Source organism: Calidris pugnax, unplaced genomic scaffold (assembly GCF_001431845.1).
Source record: "Calidris pugnax isolate Ruff unplaced genomic scaffold, ASM143184v1 scaffold24, whole genome shotgun sequence".
Taxonomy (NCBI): Eukaryota; Metazoa; Chordata; class Aves; order Charadriiformes; family Scolopacidae; genus Calidris; species Calidris pugnax.
Genome location: NW_015090922.1, coordinates 10656038 through 10680984, shown reverse-complemented (window position 1 = coordinate 10680984; position 24947 = coordinate 10656038). Strand labels below are relative to the sequence as shown.

At 38.0% G+C, this 24947-nt stretch overlaps 1 protein-coding gene across 4 annotated transcripts in view; it reads left to right on the top strand.

Moving 5' to 3' along the window:
* THADA (thyroid adenoma associated) overlaps positions 1-24947 on the top strand; it is a 160424-nt gene that overhangs the window by 51892 nt on the left and 83585 nt on the right. For all 4 annotated transcript variants that reach the window (XR_001413030.1, XR_001413031.1, XM_014951060.1 and 1 more), the window contains exons 26-28: positions 623-712; positions 2105-2236; positions 18086-18254. Coding sequence is in view for 2 of the 4 variants with exons in the window: in XM_014951060.1 (XP_014806546.1) it covers positions 623-712; positions 2105-2236; positions 18086-18254 (391 nt within the window). In the remaining 2 variants the exon portion in view is untranslated. The remainder of the gene's footprint in view (positions 1-622; positions 713-2104; positions 2237-18085; positions 18255-24947) is intronic.

Here is a 24947-nt window from a genome sequence, read left to right as displayed (position 1 = left end):
TTTTGAATGTGGTTTGCTACATCTACACAAGTGAAAACGTGGCCTGGAAGCCTCACCACTGCGATATGCTGGAAGCAGTGTTGTGTAAAGAGAGCTTATGGAAGGTTAGACACTTCTACCACTGTGTTTTACAGATCTTCTTTGAGTTACTTACTTGAGATGCTTTTCAGTGACAGTAAAGTATGAACATCTATTAGTACATTTAATATAAATATCTTTTATTAGCTATTTATTACATGAGCCATACTAAAGCAAGCATAATCTTCTCTTGTTCAACCAGAATGTTGTTAAAATAGTGTTAGGATTTAAGCTGCTGTATCTTTTCTTTTTAGTGTGATTAAAGGGCTAAGATCCCTTTTTTCCCAAAAAGGCCCGACCAGTTTAGCTGACGAAGTATTAGTATGCACACATACAGACAGTTACTTAACTTGTGTAAACTGTGCTGTATCATCATTTCTAATGAAAACATTGTGCCTTGTTTGAAAGGAGTTCATCACGTGTGCATGGTTCTTCTGGCACTCTGACTTCACTGGATCTGAAATCCAACAAGTAAACTGGTATGCTGAGTGCAACTAATTACTGCAGAATGCTAATTGTAACTCTTCTTTACTCTCTTCTGCAGAATGACAGGAAGGGAGTTTTTCTCTCGGTTTCCAAGTCTTTATCCTTTCCTTCTCAAGCAGTTGGAGATTGTAACCAGTACTTTGAACAGGTAAGACTGTGTCTGAGAGCTTTGAAATGTAAAGTGCAATGAAAAGGTTAAACTGAGTTGTGTCACATATACCCCAATGCTGTTCTTTTCATCAGTGCTTCTTGAAACAATATAGTTCTACTAGTGTCTTTTGCTAAGGCTTTTTTCCTATAACTTTCACACATTGCAGTAAGCCTCTGGAGTATTAACTACTGTTGAGTAATTAGCAGTTGCTGCTTTCCTAGGATCAGATGTTAAAGAAAGTATATTTTTCAGGGAAAGACAGCAACTGAGTGTTTGTCTGTCTCATGTTTAACGATGAGACTTCCTAACATGTTTAAATGATACTGGGTCATAGGCCTCACGTAACCCTAAATGAACACTTTCCAGCCTGCGATACGCTGACTCTGGGGAAGGTTCTTGATCTCTTTTTAAGGACTCCACAAATGGTGACTGAGTGCTCCAATTTTGATCAATGCAGATGATATCATTTGGGATGACGCTGATGCTGTTACCCCCAGGTTCATGAACTTTTAAAGTAAACCAGGGCTGGCTTTGTTTTTTCTTAAAACGCTATGGTATAAACTGCGGAAGTTCAGCAGTTGATTTACGGGTGAGGTTCAGCTGTCTGTTTAATGGGCCTGAGATGGATACTTGGGAGCAGGAGTCGCACCAGGCATTGCATGCTTTGCAGTCTGTGCTCTAAGAAAAAATAGTGTGTGTGTTCCACACGGCGGTCTGCTTTACCTGACATTTTGAAAGGTGACAGTGTTGTCACTGGAAAATTTTGGCAAGTCTTTAAACTGAAAAAGATTGAAAGCTGCTGCCTGAAATGTTGGAGTTGAATGCTTTTTTCAATGCACATTAAGGCCTTGTATCTTATTATTAATCATTAAATGAATCAAGAAGTGTTAATTTTGACTTGGATTTCTGATTGTTTTTACAGTATGAATAGTAGCCTCTTGGTGTCAATGACAAGATCTATTCTTTAATAAAGCCTGCTGTCTACTAAATACACATTTCCATCCAAACTGAGGAAAAGATTTTCTTAACCATCTTTTTGTAACTCAGCTTTCTCAGTTCGTAGAGAAAAATTACCTGTGCTGGTTTTTAATGTTATTTAAAAATAAAGGCAGCTTACCATTATTAGGAATAAAGGAGGCTTGGGATATGTTGGAAAGTGAAGGCAGCACAGCCTTTAGTGCCTTCATACAGGGGTTCCACAGTGGTGCTGCAGGAGAACTGGATGCCACGTTTGATCCCAGCAGGGTTTGCACTTTCTTGCAATAATCAGCTTAGCACACCTCCTTGAACCAGAAATGCAGGAGGGTATTGTGTCTGCAAGAGCATCAAGACTAGCATGAAGGAGGATGCTTTTTTTTACAAAATGCTTCTTATCACTTTTTTATTTAGTGAAGCTGAGGAGCTGAAAATCCATCCAAGTCTGTTCCTTTTGCTTTTAATCCTGGGAAGGCTGTATCCATCTCCAATGGATGGCACTTACTCAGCGCTCAGCATGGCACCGTTTGTCCCATTTATTATAAGGTAAGGTGATTTTGTGATGTTTTTTCATGTGATGGGGGTTCTCTTTGGAATCTTTGGATTTATTTTTTTTTTATAAAATGACTTTTTAAGCTTCTCTTCAGCTTTAACTCTTAAAGGAAAAACTAATAGTCATTGATTGGATTTCCCTGTATTACTAATGCTTGTTTATGGCTTGTAGCCATTGTATGACTTGTTTGTAAATCTTCACCTGCAAATGCTGTAGAGCATGACTGCTGCCACAGAGAGGCTGGGTGAAAATGGACGAGTTTGACTGACTTTAACAATGCAAAATTTGCTGTGCAAAATTCTGATGGGTTTTTCATTCCTGCAGAGTGATTATTCCTAACACTTAAGCGTAATGACTAACCTATAGATTTGTAGGTCTGTGGAAGTGTACTTCTCCGTATCCATCCATATATGTAAATATATACATATATAGCTAGATAAAGGTACGGATACATTCGATATCTAATATATTTCTAAAATTAATTCTTAAGTTTTTTATACAGTGTAACTTTCACTTATATGGTGGTTATCAAGATACTCAGCAGATATATTTGCTATTCTATTACCACTGGTGTGCAATTGGGAGCTTGATAAGGGGCACTGCTGTGGTGGGTAAGGAGAAGTGAGCGTAATCAGTATTTGAGTGGAAGTCTTGCTATCTATGTGAAAGCTTCAGAGCAATAGGGTGAAAAAGTTCCATACATAATCTTGTTCCTTTAGTGGTGAAACAACATAAAGTTACTGTTATCATAAGATCTGCCAATTTTTATTTTAAACTACTGTTTATGTTAGAAAATAATAATAGCTCTGTCTGCTTATTCTTCACGGCAGATGTATCTCTTGCTTCTTACTATGGTTTTTTGAATTTTCAAAAATAAGTAATAACCTACCATTTTTTCTTAAAGGAAAAAACCTGTAGTAAATGCACTGCATTTAACAATTGAAAATGTTTGGTTTTCTGCCATATTTGAATCTTAAATGCTTTTTTGGGAAATGTTTAAAACTCTATTTGTTGGCTACATCATTGATTAGCTCTGTTTTTGTCTTTGTTAATACACTGGAGAATGCTTATTTATCTTTTTATGAAAAATATATAGTATTTCAGCATAGTTTCTGATAATGGTAATAGATTAACTTTTGATACGCTTTTGATTATAGCTTTTGAATTTTGTCATTTTATATATGCTAAGACCACTACTTTAGGCAAGGTACATATACCAGCAGAAGAAGGCTTCACATTTAATTAGCTTATTCTCTTGAGGTTATTAAAACCCATTAAGAAGATCTGGGGAGAAAAACCTGATAAAATCTTCAAAAGAAAAACCTGAAACATTTAAGAGACCTGTATGTTGGATCTACCTTCCTTTAACTGTGCTCCTGAAGAGGAGTAGTGCAGCAGATAAAGATGTTTTCTGTGTTTCCTTTCCACTGAATGTGGCAGTAAGTACTGTGGTTACAGCTATAACATTAGAATAAAATTCTTATGTATTTCAGACAGAAAATTGTATGTGGGTGTTAAGACAATTAGGAAAACACTGGCTTTTTTTTTTTTCATGGTTGGCAGGGGACAATACCAAGGATTCTGCAGGGGGAAATGTGTTTATTTCTGATATAGCTCACTGTGCTGTTACTGCCTGTATTTCTGTGTACGGCTCTTATGCCCTTGTTCTGTGGATACTGTTTTCAGTTCACTCTGACTGCATTAGTTTGGAACATGTAGGGGTCATTTACCTGGGTAAGATAAATATGTTGCTGTTTTCCCTTCTATTTCCTTTCCCATTTTCTAATCTACAGGAGCAGATGAACTACAATAAAATTATTTTCTGTTCCTTTGGTTGTTCTTTAGAAGGTGGTAATGAAGATTGTTGTGAAGTAATCACTTAGTGTCAAAGAGAAGGCCTAATGACAAAGGCCCTACGCATGAAGCATTTAATTGTGTGTATTAACTGCTCTTCGAATTGCTCAATGTAGTATCGTATTATAGAACATATACAAATATGTATAATTGCATGGTTGCCCAATGCAATTATAACATTTGATTACCATACTTTGAGACTTTTACACTACTGTTGCTGTACCACTGTCAAGGAAAAGCACTACTTATGCAGTAGGAAAAGAGGAAAGGTGAATGTAACCATAACTGATCTTCAGGCTCTTTCCAGAGTTCAACCCACAATGAAGTGGCATTCATTTGTTGCTCTGAGAGGATGAACAGAATGCTTCCTGTGTCTGCAAGCAAATGAGCAGTTCTCTGAACAAAACTGTGTTTAGCAGGAGGAATTCAAATTGGGCTTTTGAAGAGTTTCACTTAAGCCTGAGTGGAATTTTCCATGTAGTGGGAGTAGAGATGTGGTTGCTCTGACCGTGCTGAGATGAATTGCACAATATGAGTAGGATTAAATGCTACAAGGACAAATCTCAATCTCTGTGTGCCTACTTGTTACTCCCTGTTGAACTAGGGCACTTGATTACCTATCTGCAGTTCTATTAAAAGTTATTTTTTTCCCCCTTTCCCCTTGCAGATGTTTTATTTGGAAGGGAACACTTTGATTCACAACTTATTACCTCACTTTTTTTTTTTCCTTTAAGAGCTAGATAGGTCTGCTTTAATGGTTACTTTCTAAGATGAAGGAATGTACAGAATGTTTTTGATTAACAGGGGAGGTAATCGGGAGGTAATGTTTTAAGTATAAAACAAAAACATAACCTCCCTTTTGCCTCCTCCTCCCCCTTTCAAAGACCTGTAATCTCTTCAGAGTGATCTAAATTTGAGTTATCTTCTGTCCTCTCGTACCATGGCATTGACAGAGTGTTTAGTGTTAAATGTTCTGGGCTGAATGCTCTGAAGCAGTAAAATGTGTATTGCTGTATTGACTTGGATACCTTTTACTAATTGAAGTCTAGCCCTATTTAGGAGTGTAACTTTTTAATCTTCTAAGACATTTTTTAAAATTAGCTTTAAAATATCAAGCAATATAAGTTTTTTTTTTTTAAAACTCATTGGGTGTATGCACCTTGTCTTCCACTTGACAAAACTGTTTTTAGTTCTTAGTGAAATTTCCTCTTTGAAACTTTGTCAAATGACAGATTTCAAAGCAGTGCTGCTTCTAGGTATATTATGTTGCAAGTCATTGAAGAAACTCACTATCTGAGGACAATTTAAGTAGAAATGTGAATGTCTTTCTATGAAATTTACACAGTTATGAAATAGACACTATTTTCTTGTGCAGAATTTTGTAACTTGCGTCTTTCTGTAAAATGGAGGAGCTAAATTCCAAAATCCCCTGATGCTGTTTTCAGTTGGTGACCGGGGTTAAGTGGCACTATTGCTTTACAGCTGTTCTCTTCCCCCTCCTGCCCACTTCCATCCACTGCCCCAAACTGATACGGTGCTGTTTTGGTTTTGCACTCGAGTGAGCTTGTCGTTAATATACAAAGATAATTACTGTGACTGTGAGTTAATGACAGACACTAAGATGCAAGGAAAAACAAACTTGTGGTGAGGAAGAATTTGCTATAGGGTGGAGCATTGTCAGCTGCCCTGACAACGGCAGGGCAGTAGGTCATTCCTAAGAGAGCACTTAGAGAAGGAGAGGGGAAGTACACGTCATCTGGGAGCAGACTGGCAGCTCAAATGCGATCATAGTAGCTGTGACAGGAAAACTCAAATAAATCTGTTATTTAAGTGAGCTGGTTGCATATGCTAGAGGGTATGTAGATTTATGTTGATCTAGTTACCCTGTCTTGGAAAGGCAGAGGAGACACCTGAAGATGGTATGACTTTCTTTATTGGTACGCTTTAGCTTTGAAGTTAACTACTTTTGCAGCTTGTTTGTCGGAACGGGCTCTGTGAAATCTCCTGTTAGGCTGCTGGCAAAGTCAGCTCGGTCAATTTCTTAAAACACACTCAGCTGAAGTGGTGTGAGATGTCAGGAGAGCCCCCTGTGATCCCTCTCCCGCAGCAGTGCAGTAGTGCTGGCGATGCCCACCTGCTGGATGCATCCTTGTGTAGTGCTGTGGGGCCTGCCATCCTGCCGTGTCATTTGCCTGTGGGGCCAGGATGACATTCCTTTGCTAAACTTTGGCTTTTGGGGCTTTTTGAAGGGCTTAGACCAAACTTTAAAGATCTGTTACCATAAACATTAGGTGAACTTTTTTGAACATATTACTTGGCCCACCTTACGTTTCTTAGCAGAGAGTTACATATGTGCATGTGGCCATCTGCAGGAACTGATGCAAACAGTTGTCCCCAATTTCTCTCAAACTTGAGGAAAAATGCAAAAAATATCCTAGAGGCCATGATTCCCCATGAGTTTTTAGTCCATACAAGTAATCACAAAATTATAGGGGTTGGAAGGGACCTTCGGAGATCATCTAGTCCAATGCCCCTGCCAAAGCAGTAATGTGATACTCTTGGTTTTATTCAGTGTGTAAATACACAAAGTTTTGTTGACTTATAGTTAAATATTTTTAAAATCTCAACAGATGCCAGTCCAGACTACTACATAGATTACAGAAGATTTTTGTCAAAATTTAAAAGCAAAATAGAGGCTTCTGTTATAAAAGACCAGATTCCTTCAGTGAAGTCCAACGGGTTCAGTCTATAACATACAGATTCCATAAACTGTTCTGTACAAAATGCTGTTTGGAGTTGGTATTGTCAAATACCAACAAGCTTAGAAAGCTATTTTAAAAATACTGTTACTCGAAATACAAATTTCTAATAGACGTACAAGCTTGAATTTTAATCTCTTATAATCAGTTTTGTTTTGCAGTTTTATTGGCCAAAGTGAATTGGGGTCTGTCTTTAAAAATATGTGCTGGAAATACAAAAATAGACCTTCAGTTGCGTTAGACGAATGATTTTCAATTGTTTTCTGATTAGTGAAATGTTTAAGATCTTCCCCATGTAATGAAGCAACGTTAAGATGTTGCATAATACTGTATCCCACAAATATGGTTTTCAGTTTCCAGAGATACTTACTATATTTATGTTATTTTCTGTCTTTTGTCATTGACTGATTGTTGTGGTTTCACCCCAGCCGGCAACTAAGCACCAGGCAGCCGCTCGCTCACTCCCCCTGGTGGAATGGGGGAGAAAAACAGAAGAGTAAAAGCGAGAGAGCTTATGGGTTGAGATAAAGACAGTTTAATAGGTAAAGCAAAAGCCTCACACGCAAGTAAAGCAAAGTAAAACATTCACCACTTCCCATTGGCAGGCAGGTGTTCAGCCATCCCCAGGACGTCAGGGCTCTATCACACTTAACGGTTACTTGGGAAGACAAAACAACATAATTTTGAACAACCCCTGCTTCCTTCTTATCCCTTTAGTCATTCAGGGTCAGCTGTTCCATCTGTGTTCCCTCTCAACTTCTTCTGCACCCCCAGTCTACTCACTGGCAGGGAGGTGTGAGAAGCAGAAAAGGCCTTGACTCTGTGTGGGCACTGCTCAGCAATAATGAAAACATCCCTGCATTTTCAACACTGTTTTCAGCACAAATCCAAAACATAGCCCCATGCAAGCTACTATGAAAAAAAAGTAACAATTCTGTCCCAGTCAAAACCAGCACACTGATGTGTCTCTGGTTCTCTGGTGATCTAATGTTGCAAATCATTGAATTCTATGTTTTAGGCAGTTTGAAAAATTTGTATTAAATAAGTGAGATTGATCCAGGTTTATTTTGCCTTCTTGGGAAGTGGAGCATTTGACCATGAATTCGGGGGTGCTCTGGGAGTCACAGTTGTGTCTTATTGTTTTATAAATCTGTGAGAGCTTGCTTCTTAAGGAAACACCTTAAGGAAAAAGACCCAAGCATAGTAATATTAATTATTCTAGAAGGTTGTGTGAATTTAAATATTTACTTCTCAATAATGTTACTTGCACGTGAGTATCAGGGTTCCTCTTTCAAAAAAGCAATTACTTTCATTGTTCTGTGTTGTGTTTAATTATGTTAAATTATATCTGGTTTATCAGGTGTCAGGTCTGGTTCCATTGTAGCCCTGTGCCAAAGCCTGTGTAGGCTTCATGGGAATTGAGTCTGGGGTAAGATGGAGTAATAAATAAACAAAATTCAGATGTAAAATCAAAAGTGTCTGTGAGACTTTTAAGTAAGTTTAAAACCTTACACTGAATAAAGAGCACAAAAGATAGGGGAGTTAAGGAGATCTGATAACAAGATGTCTTCAGTTTGTTTGGGAAGAGCTTGATTGAAGTAATTAATGTATACCTTGTTAAAATTGCTGTTTATATAAGTTATTTAAATACAGTTTCCCTGATTTTTGTTTTGTTTCATACATGTACGATTGCATATGTGGGCTTAGTGCATCATCCTGTATCTGATTTGAAAGCAGTCATCTGACTTTCTGTAAGATAAATACTGGTAATTTTTGGTAAGTGGCCAAACAAGATAGCTGAATGGTTGTTCTTCCTCTGCCTTTCTCATCTTTTTCCTTTATTTTAGTGTGACATGGCACCAGTAGGTGAACTGATGTTAAAACTTTCCTGTTTTCAACTGTCAGTTCTGTAAGACAGGGAATCTTATCAGGGGTCTGATAAGCAAAGAGATTTTTGTGGGAATGCCTTTTCATATTAGATGAAAAGAACTACATGTATTTGTTGTATTAAAATAGCTGCTCTTTATCACAATTGTTTATAGAAGCATCTCCCTGGGCTTCCATATCACACGCACATCTTCTCAGTCTTTGGTCTGTGTTTTTTTCCTTTGTCATGCTTTTTTTTTTCTTCATAATCTAATGTCTGATCAGTATAACTGCTTAGCATTATAACCTTCTGCAATAATTTATTATTTGGAATCCCTGTGATACCAGGAGCAGGCTCTGGCCCATTGGAATGCCCTGTCCTAGCTGGGAAAGTTTATGAGGCAGACCTGCCATTGCAATACGAAGACAGGTATCTTTTTGATGATAGGCAAGGTTCCCAAAATACATGAACTGGCATAGGCATTTGGAAAGAGAAGCAACGTACACCCCTAAAACAGACATAGTTTTTTTAGATTCTGACTGTATCTTGTAGTGTGAAATCTCTTGCATGATACCTAAGATGGAAGTTTTGCATGGCTGGAGGAGAAGGAGGGAGGGAGGGAGAGGAATGCATTTCTCTTCTGGGCCTAACTCCTGTCTTGTGAGTTGGGACTGGCTTGGAATTCTTCCATTTCTACTTACAGTCTGTTCTCTCTGAAATCTTGATTGCATAGTGATTGGTACTGATCTGTAAAAATATTTACTGTAAGTATTTATTAATAAGAATATTTTCCAACTATTTTTTTAGCATTTTTAAATAGGAAATGGTAAAGTTTGTAATTTTTTCCATTTTTATTAAGTTAAAATTGTAGTGCTAGAGAAGACTGCAAAGCCTTCTGATCAATCGAATATCATTTTACTTCTTATATGTTCTTTGCTATATTCCTCAGCCTTTTCTCTTTAGCTGTGGGAAAACATTCTTTTCACGTTCAAGTGGTGCTAATGGGAAATATTACAACCCCTAAGTGCTCATTGATTCCTTATTCCAGTTTTTATTATGTTCATCAATCTGTTTGCTGCTCATTGGCAGATTATAATCTGAAGCAATTTAGGAAATATTCACAAACTGTAGGGAGGTGTCAGATCCAGAGGAATAAAAGGTGATGCCTAGCAGAGAGGCTGTTCGTGAGCACTGAGAGCAACAATATCTTTCTCCAGTATTGCAGACTCCTCAAGAGGGCCAATGGCTGGGATCCTAGGTTAAAATTTGATGTGTGCTACTTCTTATCTGAAACATGATCCAGCAAAAAATATGATGGGGTGCTCAACTGTCAACACATGATTGGTGAAGTAATTGTAGTATTCATTTCCATCCTTAAAATTAGCCAGTCAGTAGGTACTTTTCTGGTCAAGTAGCCAAATAGTAATATTTAGCTTGTCCTACAAAAGAGTGCTGAGACTTGACAAAGTGCTGAGACTTAATTTATGCATTCAGCATCCCTTTCATCAAGTTCAAAATAATGATACAGTTGCTAAAACAGAAAGTAGTTTGTCTACATTCTTTGTTGTGTTTTATCCTAACTGTTTTGGTAGTAAGTGGTTGTGGTTTTTTTTCCATTATTCTGCAGTTGTGAAACATTGTAGTAACTTCAGAAATTAACAACTCTGAAATATGGTTGTGAATGAAAATTTTTCTTTTATGTGACTCTGAGTCAAGAGCAGGTTTTCTTTCTCTTGAATGCTGTGAACCAAAAACTGATGAAAGGAGGCTCTAAACTCATGTGACTTCAACAAATAGTTAAATAAGCCTGGAGGTTAGCTACCTGGAGATGTTATTTGAGATTTTTCAATGGGAATGCAAGAAAAGAGATGCCATTTAAATTGTGTCAGCATAGAATCATCTAGGTTGGAAGGGACCTTTAAGATCGAGTCCAACCATTAACCTAACACAGCCAAAACCACCACTAAACCATGCCCCTAAGCACCATGTTTACCCATCTTTTAAATATCTCCAGGGCTGGCCATTCCACCACTTCCCTGGGCAGCGTGTTCCAATGTTTGATAATCCTTTCTGTGAAGAAATTTCTCCTAATATCCCTCCTAAACCTCCTCTGGCACAACTTGAGGCCATTTCCTCTTATCCCATTGCCTGTAACTTGGGAGAAGAGACTGATTCCCCCCTTGCTACAACCTCCGCGATAACGTCTCAGGCTCCTCTTAAACAACTCAAGCTCCCTCAGCTGATCCTCATAAGACTTGTGCTCCAGACCCCTCACCGGCTTCGTTACCCTTCTCTGGACCCGCTCCAGAATCTCACTGTCTGTCTTGTAGTGAGGGGCCGAAAGCTGAACACAGTACTTGAGGTGGAGCATCACTGGTGCCGAATACAGAAGGACAATCGCTTCCCTAGTCCTGCTGGCCACAGTATTCCTGATACAGGCCAGGATGTTGTTGGCTGCCTTGGCCACCTGGGCACACTGCTGACTCATATTCACCCAGCGGTTGACCAACACCCCTGTGTCCTTTTCTGCCAGGCACCTCTCCAGCCACTCTTCCCCAGGCCTGTAGTGCTGCATGGGGTTGTTGTGACCCAAGCGCAGGACCCAGCTCTTGGCCTTGTTGAACCTCATACCGTTGGCTTTGGCCCATCAATCCAACCTGTCCAGATCCTTCTTGGAGCCATCTTACCCTCAAGCAGATCAATACTCCTGCCCAACTTAGTCTGCAAACTTACTGAGGGTGCACTCAGTCCCCTTATCCAGGTCGTTCCATAGCAAATCTCCATTTGAAGAGCACATATTTCTCTCAGTCTAAAGTTTACACATGGTTTTCACAGGCTTACGTGTTTGAGATGTTAGTTTGTTGGCTGCCTGAACCACAACAATTCAAGTTTCTGTTGTTGATTCAGCGTGGTATCAGTTGGCAGTTTTTTACAAAAACCTAGGTCTTGGTGATAAGAAGAGAGAAATGCATGTAATTTGTTCCTAGAAAGGCCTTGGAAATATATGGAGAAACAACTGGCAAAAGCTTCTGGATGGCTTTCCCAAATTAAAAGTCTGTGTACTTTGCCTGTGTATTTCCTGCAGTATTTACAGGTACTCTGATTAATTTAATGCTTGTGTGGAAAACACTGCCAGTACAAAACCGTAAGGTTTTATTTTAATTACCTAAGTTGGAAGAATGCAATACTTAACAACATGTATAAAGACAATAGGAGTTTGGGCAACTGGTAACTTCACTTTAAAGGAAATAGATAAGAATTTAGAGGTTTAGTACTGCATAAATAACCTAAAATGAAACTTGATCTGTTTCTGTCCATATTTGTGTTCAGATGTTTCCTGAACTACATTCATGTGTTGATTATAGGCCTAAGGCCTCCAGCAAACTGCTGATACTTTTGTAATGTTTTTCTAATTGTCAGGTAAATATTGAGATACTATATCAAAACTCAGATTATTCTGGGGATTTTTTGGTCCTTCATTTCAGACTAAAGAACAAAAAATTGTATTAAGGCCAGTTACAATACAGATTTCCACAGTAAAAAAAAAATTTGAAAATTAAATGGTTTGGATAGTTTAATTGTTAATGAGCACAGAAATCTAATGAAACGGAAGATAGTTCTGTTTCCTTAAAATAAAACTACAAACCAAGCAAATCAGTAAAGGAACAAAAGAAACTTTAGGTACTTGTATAGCGAATTATTATTCATATTACAGGAAACCTTACTTTCACATTAATGAATAGGTACCATCCTGCTGATTTGTCGCCAGTATGGAAGTCCAAGTTACGTTAATTGTGTGGAAGCATGAGTGCGTTTTTTTAATGCTCTTTTTGGACCTGTCTTTGCTTGGAAACCTGTAATTCTGCATTTGAAAGTTGCTAAATTTAATCTTTCAGGAGAGAACTTGAAGGGTAGTACATAGTCATGATGATTATTTTTCAAAAAAAGTCTCTTTTTTGAGTTATTTAACTTAATACAGATAGCACAATGGCCTTGAATCTTAATAACCGAACTCTTTCTAGTAGGAACTGAATCTGGTACTTTTCTCTGTGATCCTCATCTGTGTTTTCCCTTCATGTAATTTCATGTTTTTGATTCTTGCTTTAGAACTGATAACATGACTTGTACTATATAGCTGCATGGTGGAGGAAAAGGAAACCTCTTTCTCATACAATTTACCATGTCTATATAGAATCAGACAGAAGCCTTATTACAATTTTTTCTTTCCAGTTGTTAGGACCTTGTGGCATAACTAGCTCTAGGATTTAAAGGCCATAATCTGTTTGATTTTTATTTATTCATTTATTTATAGTCAGTTTTATCTTTTAAAAACCCCAGAATCTGTGAAAATGCTTTAATTAGTGGGCAGAGTTGGTTTGTTTGAATTGCAAATGTGCCCTTCCTGCCTTATGCTGCCCTCTTTTCCCAAACTCTTTTTGAGATGGTGGTAGGATGGTTGACTTAGAGGCCCCTTCTGCAGGATGTCCCCTTCCTCATTGTTGAGCCTGTTCTCCCATTGTTTCTGTTCCATTTTTGCGGCTGCTGTTCCCGATTCCAACATTTTGTGAAGGCAATGGATGTGAATGTATTTCAGCTGAAAACAAAATGGTGATGCTGTGATAGTGTCTATAGTACTGCAGGTACAGTATTGTTAATAAGTGACAGTAATGCACAGATCGCTGCGAGAACATCCACTGAACCTGGAAATAAATATTCTTCTCCTTGTTAATCCTTCTTCTAACAACTGTAGGTATTACTTAATGGATATATTTTCAGCTACAGGTGCGATTTTTCAAATTAATTCTACTCATTTGTTTCTGTGACCTTCATATAACAGGTAATCCTTATTTGGTTTGTTAATTTGGGTAATATAAAGCCTGTTGAGGGGGAGTAATAAGAAAGGGAAGAAAATAATCAGAGGAAACACCTGCAATTCTTTTTTTTCCAAGAAAAAGTTAAAGATATTTTTATTTACAGCTAGTGTTCTGTTGTTTGTAGCCAGAGTAATAAATTAGATACTTTGATGTGTGCAGAGGAGTATGGAATCTTTGTGCCTTATGAGAGTTGGTCATAAATTATGTCAGTTAGGAGGGTTATTCAGGATCTAAGTGTTAAAGCTACAGTGGAGCAATGGAAATGCATTGAATCTAGTTACACGAAGTGAAACCTCCTCAGATTTATTGACTTTTTGTTCTTGATCATGGACTGTTTGAAGTAAACATGTTTACATCCAATACCTCGTGCACCTAGTTAAACAGTACTGAGTTCAACATGGAATAGTACTTCAACAGTTGTTAACAGCCCTCAGGATTTAATTGAAGTGTATCACATGAGTATTTTGCAAGTTTCGTTGCTTGTTGCTACCTTGAGATATCATAAAATCAGGTTGGCATACTGTATGATTTTACATATGACAATATTTTAGATATTTCTTAGATTTTCAAGTCCATTTATATATGACCTGCATGCAAAGAAAGTGTCAAATACTGAAAACACTTTGTCCCCCTCAAGTGTTTTTCTTTCAAATCAAAGAAAATGAAACAGTTTTAAATACAGGTTTGCATATACATACATGCTGCCCTAATGGATGCAAGATGCCATTGCGTGTATTTGCCTGCAGAGAGGATGAGAAGAGGCAGCCTGTGGCAGATTTTAGTCACTTTTTGGCAGGTAAAGCTCAGTCTGGGTGGTGAAGTGGCTGAGGTTGGAGGTCCTGCTCCTTTCTGCCAACACCCTGGGAAGGCAACTACTGCCACATAAGTGAAGCTAATCTCAGCAATGGCAGTGTGTTAAACTCCTGCAGGAGTAACCAGATTAGTTTAATAGCCTTAAAATATTTATTTCCTTAAGTTGCTAGGTTTTGCTGCAGGTACAAACTGAGTTACAGTCACTGCTGTAATTGTATAGTGATTTTTCTTGGTGGGGCTTGGGAGATTGCTTCTGATACTTGGTGCTAAATCCTAGGTAAAATAAATATTTAAGAATTCAGGTGGTGGACTCAGTGTTGAAGTGTATACTTGATCTTGAAGGGTGGTATAACAATAAACAAAAAATTGCTACATTGGGTTGGATTGTTTATGTTACTCAGTTCTTTTATTTGCGTTCCTCTCACTGCTTGAGAATTGATCCGGTTTAGTTTTCTTTACAGGTAAGAGACTATATCTAAGTGGGATCCAGTGAAAATCAAATCTGCCTGTTCTTAATCTAGGTTGCTGTTACAGGTTATGGAAAAAGTAGTGTATATTTTGACATTCTTCTGGCAAACTTCTTGCATGATTCAGGAATGAAGCCAAGTGCCTTCAAAACATGAGAGATGTACACATAAGTGCCTTCAGGGTATGCAGAAGTTCAGGGAGAGGTCACTGGTGGTGACTTTGCATGACATCTTGCATGTGTATGTGAAAGGAGGAGTGTTTTTGCAATATTATCAGTACAGGTTCTTGTGAGGTTGGGGGGGAAATTTTCTTTGAGTATTAGGGGATTTTAAAAAATAAATTAATTTTTTTTTAAGAAAAGAAGAAACAACAGGAGTGTTCCCCTTCCCAGATTTGGAAGTTATTTGCCAATGTGAAATAGCTTCCTTGTCTTCCCATATGTGTTCCTGTAAAGCAGAAACTTTATTGTTCTTGAACTTTACGATGCTTTTGCTCCTTAGTAATGACTTTGTAGGAGTGCACTTCTGAGGCTTTCCACTCAGACGTCAGTTCCTGTGGCTGCACTGTGGCCCGTGCAGCAACCTGTAGTGTGAGGTGTTTGCTTTGCATTCGTGTACAGCAGGTGCCTGGTGTGGTGGCAGGGTGGTGGTTGGGTTGCCCTTCGGGTAAGTAGTGTCTGTTGGCTTGCGTTTCCCTCAGGCACAGAAAGTTGCAAAACCGGGTTTCCAATGTCCCGGGCGAGTTCTCCACACACTGGGCACCTGTGGAGCTGGTTATTGCCTCCTGATTTAGGATCCTCAGAGTGCAAAAGAGAACCTCATTTGAGGGTCTCAGTTAGGCTTCTTTGTGGGGAAACACTGGGCTGCTGAGGCTCTTCTGGAGAACAACCATGTGGGGCATGAATAGAGGTGAAGATTAGACTTGTCTGTAGATTTTAGAATTGCACATTTGCTCAGGATACACGCTGAGGAGGTAGTCTCTGTTGTTGACCCAGACTTTAGGCAGCTGAGACAATTTTGCCTGTAATATGAAGTTATTTTCTTCCTTCTAAATATAGAGCTGTCACTTCAATTTCCATAATAAATTTGATAAAATAACAGCATGGAAGAAAAATTGATATGTAAAATACTGTATCTCCATGTATGTCTGTGCACATGTTAGAAGTCTTTAATGTCAATTTTTACAAGACAACAAAGTTAAAGTCAGGTTATTTAGAAATGGCTCTCAACTCCAATTTTTTTATTGCAAGGAAAAACCCAACAGAATTCCATTCTAATTCATTGCATCGTGTTCAAGGAGAAAAACCCCTCTGAAACATGTAGTGTTGGAAAGTACCCTTACACAAGTTAGAGGAAACCCTGGCATTTTACCCATTTTCCACTCTTCCTTCTGAGGACACATCAGATTCCTTGGGATTTGTAAAAGGTCATGAACAAAAAAAAAGAACATTCTTGAGTATGCAGTTACAGCTAATTAAAAACTAGACATTCATTACAGTATCTGTATTGCTTGTGTTTGGAAAGAACATCTACATGTGAGAATATCTTGGTTAAGAAAACAGAGTTTAGCAGAAATAAAGGAGTGGTTGCAGATAAATAATTTCTCAGATTTAAGTTTACTTTGCAGTAGAATTAAAATGTTTTTCTTTACAAAATTGAAAGTTTTTTATCAAGAGCTAAGTTTACTTTCTTCTTGCACCTTGTCAATACATATGGCATTTCCATATGGAAGGGCCTCCAGTTGTGACTGCTTTGCTTTTGCATCATGTTGTGAAATACAGGCAGTCTTTGACAAGGAAATGCAAAGATGATCTTTTTAAAAAATCATTCCCTGCAAGGGGAGACACAGGGAGGTGGAGAACAGAACTTTGTTCAGGGGTAGCATAGCTTTCTACTTCCTTTAAATGACCTCTATGTTTTTCAGGCATACTGTGGCCTAACATGACTAAAGTGTCAGAACTATTACACTATTTCAATTAAGTCTACTTACTGTCTTGTGTTCAAACCCTGTTAATTCCATTGCGGATTCAAAATGGAAACTGTTTTCTGTATTTGATTTGAACTAAAGTAAACAATTACTTTGAGTATTGAGTTAAATTTGCAAGAGATATTTGATACTTTAGAATACCTTCTAATTTCATTTCATTTTTTAAATACATAGGCATTACCCTGCAGAGCTTGTTTGGGAGGCTCAAAAGTGGTTTGCTCCTTTTAGCAGGGGATAATCTCAACTACATGTGATTCTGTCAGCTGAAAATATGTAAGAAGCAATTCAGGAAAAGGATGAGAGTGTAGGATGGAGGAAAGGGCATCTCTCTGGGTCATCACAATCAGCTGGGAGACACCAGAGCATAACTTCTGCTGTGCTGCATTTTGTATCACCTAAGTCATTTGGCCAGTCATGTCTAAACCCTGTGGTAACTTTCTCAGTTGTCTGAGACTGCATGTCCCTGTGTTACAAATACAGACACATGCAAGATTTACTGGCTTTGAAAGACTTTCCCTAACCTATTTTTAGTTAGTAAAAGATTTTTGTTCACTTCAACTCAGTATATGTGCCACTGAGGTATGTATAACCATACAGCTCATTAATGTGTCAATATAAACCCTAGTAACATTAAAAGAGAAAAGGCTGGGTTTTGCCTGTGTTTTGTATGCAGTCTTGAGTCTTATCAGTGAATTTTTAATAAATAAAAAGTATTTATCTTTGATAGACAAATTATAAGTAATAGAAAATTATTTCCAATTTCTCTTTTACTTCCTGCCTTTATATATATTCTAAATATGTTCTAAAAACCAGTGGGAGATATGGCCTAAAATTCCAGTACACACCACGTTATGTTCTTATAGAAACATCTGATTAAGAACATGGTGTTTAATAGTTTTAAGTCAATCTCATAATACATTTGAATATGATTGCTGTATGGCAACATAAACATCAAGAAAGGTGGAACATACATGCTTTGTGGCATAACTGTATTTTTCTTCTTTTTTTTTTCTTTCTGTAAAGAAAAAAGCTTCTAAAATTACTCTAGTATGATTTATGTTTGTGGGCAAATACATTCTCACTGCTGAGAAGAAAGACTGTACGTTTGATTTCTGAGAAATATGTTTTAGTTTTCATTGCATTATCCTTTGTTTTGTTTTAGCCACAGCAGTGGATTGCAGCTGGACAACAGGAAAAAATAAGTATTTCTTCTTTTTCTAGGTGTGGGCACTCTCCTGTATACCGTTCCCGTGAAATGTCAGGTCGGGCCCTTGTTCCATTTGTTATGGTAAATGAAATACCACGTACAGTGCTGTCCTTGCTGGAGGGGCTTCCAGACTCCACCAGTCCTTGTATACGACAGAATAATATTCATGGAACACTTCTGCAAGTAAGTTTTTGGGGATTGTTTTTTTGATTTGTTTTTTACTGTGGGCTTTTTGTTGGGTTTTTTTGGTCATACTTCACAGCGAGATAACACACAGTGAGTTGTGCTGAACATTCACACATTGTCAAAACATGTATGAAGACTGCTTTTGAGTCAATTCTATCAGATGGTAAATGTGGAATGTGCGTTTCAGCCATCATTAGAAGGCTGTAAGCTGTAAATATCAACATTTACATTTCATATAACGTTTCATGTCCAGAGATTAAAGTGCTTTGAGAGCAAGTATCTTTATCTAAATATATCTACAGAGAGATCTATGTGACTTGCTCAAAGTCACAGAGCAAATCTGAGGCGAAGCTCAACTCCAAGCACCAATAGTATTGTAGATATTGAGACTTACTACTTACCTATTTATTTATTACTTCATTTGCTTTTCTTGCTACACCCGCAGCTTCCTGTGAGTTTGCTGTACAAGTTGTGATAAGCTTTATACTGTATTCTTCTGAAAACATTCAGGAGAACAGCTTGCTATCAGTTTGAAATCAGAAATTTCTTCATTCCCCATATATCATTCCTTTGGTTTATGGGAGTCGGTTCACTGTGTTTGATTTTTTTTTTTAAGCTATCATGGTAATAAGTTACCTATTTTTATTGCCTGTTTTTCATGAGCAGCCCTCCAACAAAGCCATATTGTACATGATCAGGTCTGTCTGCCTTAGCTGGCAAGCTATCTAGGTACACTTTCCCACTCTAAACTGTGTGGTTTTGTTCTGTTTTCTTTAGTGTATCTTTTCTGGCGTATTATTTCCCTTTAAAATTATGACCTTACAGGAAGCCTAGGACAGGGAAATGAGTGCAATCCCTCTAGAGCTGTTCTTGTCAACTTTACCTGTAAACGGTTTCAGCCAATTGAATCTGGATTTGGGTGATGATAGGTTACAGTGAAGGTTGTCACAGTGTGTGGGATGATCGTGTCCAGTCATTTCTGCTCTGAAAAGCAGTCCCTTCACCTGTATGCATGCGAATACTTAGAGCCATGAGCTGCTGCATCTGCATGGGGAGGAGGAGCTTGCCATCATCAAATTCTCTGTGCAGGCCCGATGTGTTGCAAAACTGCTGAACCTCCTGAAGCATTAGGAAGAGAGAGTTATTCCAACAAAGAGAATCATAGAATCATAGAATGGTTAGAGTTGGAAGGGACCTTAGAGATCATTGAGTTCCAACCCCCCTGCCATGGGCAGGCACACCTCCACAAGGGCAGCTTGCTCAAAGCCCCATCCAGCCTGGCCTTAAACACTTCCAGGGATGGGGCAGCCACAACTGCCCTGGGCAACTTGTTCCAATTAATTGCTTTTAAGTGTTTTTTTTTTTTTAAGTGCTTTTTTCAGTTCAAAATGATTAAAACCTCGGTTGTGTAGGTATGGACTGGCTGTAGAGTATAAAGCCACTGCCTTTTTTTTGGTGACCTGGAAAAAAACAACAGTATCAGAGTGTTGGTTCTGAAACAGCCCGAAGGATGATCTGTTTTTTCATCTAGTGTTGCTAACACCATCTTATGCATAGGTGTCAGGAGTCTTCTTTTCCATGACGATGAGAAGTACTGTAGGGTGATAAAAATGTGCGAAAAAGGGAGGCATTGCTGTTTGATGTTGTACCTCTAAACCACTAATGCCAGGTAGTTCAACACGTAGTTAGCATGCACCCCCTGTAAACAGTACAAAGAGCACAGTACTGGAACTCTCGGGTTGTTGGGTGCCTGGTTTTGGTTTCCTTTTTATCAATGTAAGATGGGACTTGCAAAGCTGCTGCTCAGGCTCATTGAACTGTAGAAAATTGTGTTAGGGGACTGTTTGTTAAAGCACTGTTTTTCTGAAAACTTACTTGAAGAGACAGTGACCTGGCAGTGTTTGAAACTTTGCAGTACATTGCCATGACATAGTAGAGAATTTATCTTCCTCTTTGATATGAAACCAAAACAAAATCCCTACTAAAAAGAGTGAGTCTGTACAAAACCCAGTAAAATTTAGCTTTTTTTTCCAGTAATTCAAGGCCAATATCTTATGAAAATGGAATTCAGTAATTTAATTTCATCAGTCACATTAGAAGCTAAGTTCATTGTCTGATTTTTTTAATTTTTTTTATTTCAGTGTTCATATGCTGTCAAGTCTTGAACAGGAAGGTTGCAATTTTTCAGACTTTTAAGCATATGTGGCAGTGCCAAATGTAATGAATCTTGAAGGTATATTTCAGTTATGTTTCAGAGTTATGTAATGGCTACATCTGTTGCAAGCCAAATGTTAGTTTGTAGAAAGATCATTCAAAAAGAGTCCAGCATGGAGTGCTTGTCCAAACATGGCCTGGATTTCAAAACGCTGAGATTGACGAAGGAGTGTTTTTTGACAGTGGATGCAAATGTGTTGTGTTTAACTTCAGACCTTTGCATTATTTAAAAACATAGGCTTTCCTCCCAAATGTGGTAACTAACTATGGCTCAGTTTTCTTGGGAATATAAATGTGCATGAGGATAAAAGGATCTTATGGTTTAAATGTTTTACAGAAGAATTATTTTCAAGAATTATTGAGGAGGAATACTGCTGTTCTGTAACTCTTAAGGAACTGATGATATTCTTCAAGGAGTAGTTCTGCATCATAAGTAAATGTATTAACTTGAATAAGGCAAAGAAAAAAATCTACCCTGCGTTTAGTGTTTCCTTTACGACTGCAGTTTCTACTTTGCCTCATAATCCAAACTAGCATGGGGGACAGGGGGAGGGAGTCAAGTTTGTAATTCACAAGAAAATGCAGAAATCTTTTACTGGCCTTCTTGAATGGTGAAATATTTCTGGCTTCTTTTATTTTAAGATCTAGGTTTTTTTCAGTTGATCAGCAAAAGGAAGGGTTCATCTACAGCCTTATGTAGCCTTTATAACTAGGGAAGCCTTTATGTTTGTGAAACTTTGCCTTTTGGCAGTCGCCAAGGAACTTAAAATATTTGGGAAGATTGTGAGGTATCCTTATCAGAGGATAAGGACCTTCTTTAGGGCTGGCATTTCTACAGTTTGTATTCCCTCTGTTCAGAATAACTGAGAAATTTAGAATTAAGCTGTAGTTAATTCAGAAATGTTTTTTTCAATAACCTGTACTTCTGATTAGTAATTTCAATGTACTGGTTTGACTCATAGCAGTATTTGTAAGCCATGCAGGTAAGGGACAAGGTCTGATTTCTCTTTTCATGTCTGTGTTTTTTTAGAAATGTCTAGTCTCATAGACAACAGTTTTAACTGGGTGTCCCAAAACTACGGTAAAGAAGACACCTATGTAAAAGAGTGTGTTTTGAGTCCTAATGTTTATGAAAGCTTCCGTCTTCAGTTTGTCTAATTCTATGCAGCTGCAATAAGCCTGAATGTCTTGAGCAAGACACTTGTTAGAGTCGAGAGTTAATCAAAGACCTCCAAACATTAGTGAAGCTCAAGGTTCACTTCAATTTAGAATTCGTAGAGAGAGATCACATGGAAACGAGCCCTAAGTAGAAGGAATTACGGAGACCTGGTAGTTTTTCAAAGAAACAGAACTAGGAATCAACCTAACACAGAATGTATAGACACTGTAATAACACACCAGCTTGGACAAATTAGGAGTTCTTTACCAAACACAAAGGAAGATGAAACATACTGAAGCAAGACCGTGCAGAGAGGAAATTGGAAAGGCCAGGGCAAAAATTGGCTGGAGCCTTGAAGGGATTTCTGCGGAAATACTTAGAATTGGAAAATGGAGGCTGTTGATAGCTGATATCTGAAAGGTATAATTTCCTCCTTTAGTTCATTACACAGTCAAATATGAACTTAAATATTGGAAACTACTTTCTAACATTAAGAATGTGTTAATGTTCAGTACTTAGAAATAGTGGTTCTGCCATCATGTATATAAACTTTTGCCTGGGCGATGGACAGATGATCACGTGAGATTCCTGCCAGTCTCCTCTTTATTTTTTAATGATTCTTTGATCTTTCCAGTGATTGGGGCATCTTCATGCAGCTATACAGAACTGCTATTTCCATCAGTCTGCACCTGGTTAATTCTTGTTTGCATGGATTTGTGGGTATAACATTTGTAGCTTTTATTGTTGTAGGTGGTCTTGTGTAAACTGTCAGAATTCTAATGTAAATTGCTCAAATTAGTTTTTAAGATTGTCATTGCAAACAAAGGGTAAAATATTAGAAACATGAATTTTACTTGGATTGGAAATAACTGATTGAAACTTTGAACAGTTTTTATATGCACCTCAGATAACATGTTCTGTACACTTACACTTTACACTGAACAGAGTCCAAGAAGGTGAGCTCCCGAGCGTAGTAGGGAAAGAAATCGTGCTCCATGGAATTATGTACCTTTGGGTTCCTTACATGGTCTAGAACCTGATTCTCCTATAGTGGGCAGTTCTTCCTTCTCATAGCCCCTGTTTTTGCCTTCTTCATCTTGGGCTGTGTGGTTAGAGCCCCTGCTGGTGAATACTGAGGAGAAAACTCATTCAGTACCTCAGCTTTCTCCATATCCTGGGTGACCAGGTCTCCTGTTTTCTTCTGGAGAGGGCCTACATTTTACCTAGTCTTGTCTTTCTCTCTGACATACTTACAGAAGTTTTTCTTGTTGTTCTTAATGTCTCTGGCTAGGTTTAATTCTATCTGGGCTTTAGCTTGCCTAATCTTCTTTAACCTCCTCCTTTGGGCGCTTTAAAATAAAGAGAAGTTAGGCATGATTTGCCCAGAAATCAAGGCAGCACCTTTAATTCATCTGGTTTTAGATTATTTATGATGATTAAAAAACCCTCCCAAATGCATGAACTTTGAGATTGGTTTGCCAAGGAAAGCAGATGTTAGACTTCAGCTCTTGTTTTTATCTTGTGAGAATCGGTTAACATGATTGATGGTGGATTTCAAAGGCTGTGTGATGTGTATAGACCTAGAATCTAGTTGTTATTAGTAGAGTAGAATAGCAGCAGTTCTGCACTCATTAGTTTCCAGAAATCTCTTTCGCATTTGTGCACTGGAAAAATCTGTACTCTAATGAGAGTGTACATACCCTTACATATTGTTCATATCGAGAGTAGTTCATTGGACAGCTGTAATTAATCACAGAGCAGATGTAATTGCTATTAAGGTTTATTTCTTTTTCAAATGAAACTGCACATCAATTGGGTCATTATCTTGTATGTTATCAGTTTGATCTTCCTCATGTTCACTTTGGCAAGCCTACAGTTTTGTATTTTTAGAACATACAAGAGCAGGTAAATGAAAGTTATTAAAAAAGGCATTGTGTTTTCATTTAACATCTCTGTGCCTTGCTTTGGACCCTTCTGAAATGTTGAAGGTGCTAACCTACTTCCTAGACGTTTCATGTGGATTTATAACTAAGTGCTGACAGTATCTAGCTTGAGAACGGGATACAGAACAGTACAAACAATTTTGCTTCCCTTATCTGTCCCATTCACTATGCAGTCCCGTCCTTTTGGAGAGCAGTTTTCATTCTCTTTGGCATCTTTTGGGCACAGATGAAAGAAGAAAGGATTGAGTGATTTCTCCCTCATTTGCTGCTTGTATATGAAGAGAGGGGACTACATGACTTTGTTTAAATGTACATGCTGCTTCCATTTGCTGCCTTCATCAGGAAATGGGTTGTACTGTCCAAGATAAAGCTTTTCATAGAAGTTCCTGGCTGCACATATCATTGAGGCTGGCAGCTGCTTTTTGCATAGAATAAAATAAAAAAATCTCTGCTTGCTGAGCAGATGTCTTTGCAGGTGAATCCTTCCTGTTGTGACTGGTTTTGGTCACTGCTGTAACTCAAGAGTCACAGAAATTCTGCCTGATCTGCTCTGGTCCCTTGGAAGATTTCTCTTCATTCCCCTATCTTCTGTCTGAGGTCTGGCTGGTAGTTCTCTTCTCCTCACTGCATTCTTCCCACTTTGTCACTCCTACTGATTTATCCTAAAATTTGTTTCCTGAGCATATGCCAGTGTTTTGCATCGCAAGAGAAGAACAATATCTCCTTCTGTCAGGGGTATGCCCATGACCTGTTCTTAGAGAAATAGGAATGATAACCAGCAAGAGACAGATGAAACGGAGAGAAATTGTTATGCTTTGATACAGGGTTAAAACTTCATGAAGATAAAAATGGAAATTTAATTACTTAATGTTGTTTAGTGTGTCATCAGTCAGCAATCACTCTTCACAAATTGTTACTCTTAATATTCAAGTTTTCTCCATACTTTGAATTTTTCCACAAAATTCTGTAGTTTCAATTAGCTAAATTGGTATTGTAACAGTAGGCTGTTTCAAAGAAGTGGTTTTAGGGGGGGGTTATGTTTGTTTGCAGTTGGGGTTTTTTATGTTCAGTAATTCAAACAGTTGTGTTTGGAATATGAATGCAAAGTCTTCTGCAGGGTAATGTTGGTTTGGGTTTTTGAACCTTTTTTTTTGTTTTGCTTTTGAAACCAGCACCACTGTTGCATCTTTCAAATCTAAAGAACAGAGTGAGTCACATCATCTTAGTCAGTTGCATGTGACAAAAATTAGATTTAATAGGAGATAGAGGGCTTCATAACTCTTTACATTAATTAACTGACTTCAGTGGTACAAGAAATTAGCAGTTGTTATTTTTCAGGCAATAGCAGCATCCTATAGAATTAGATTAATCTTT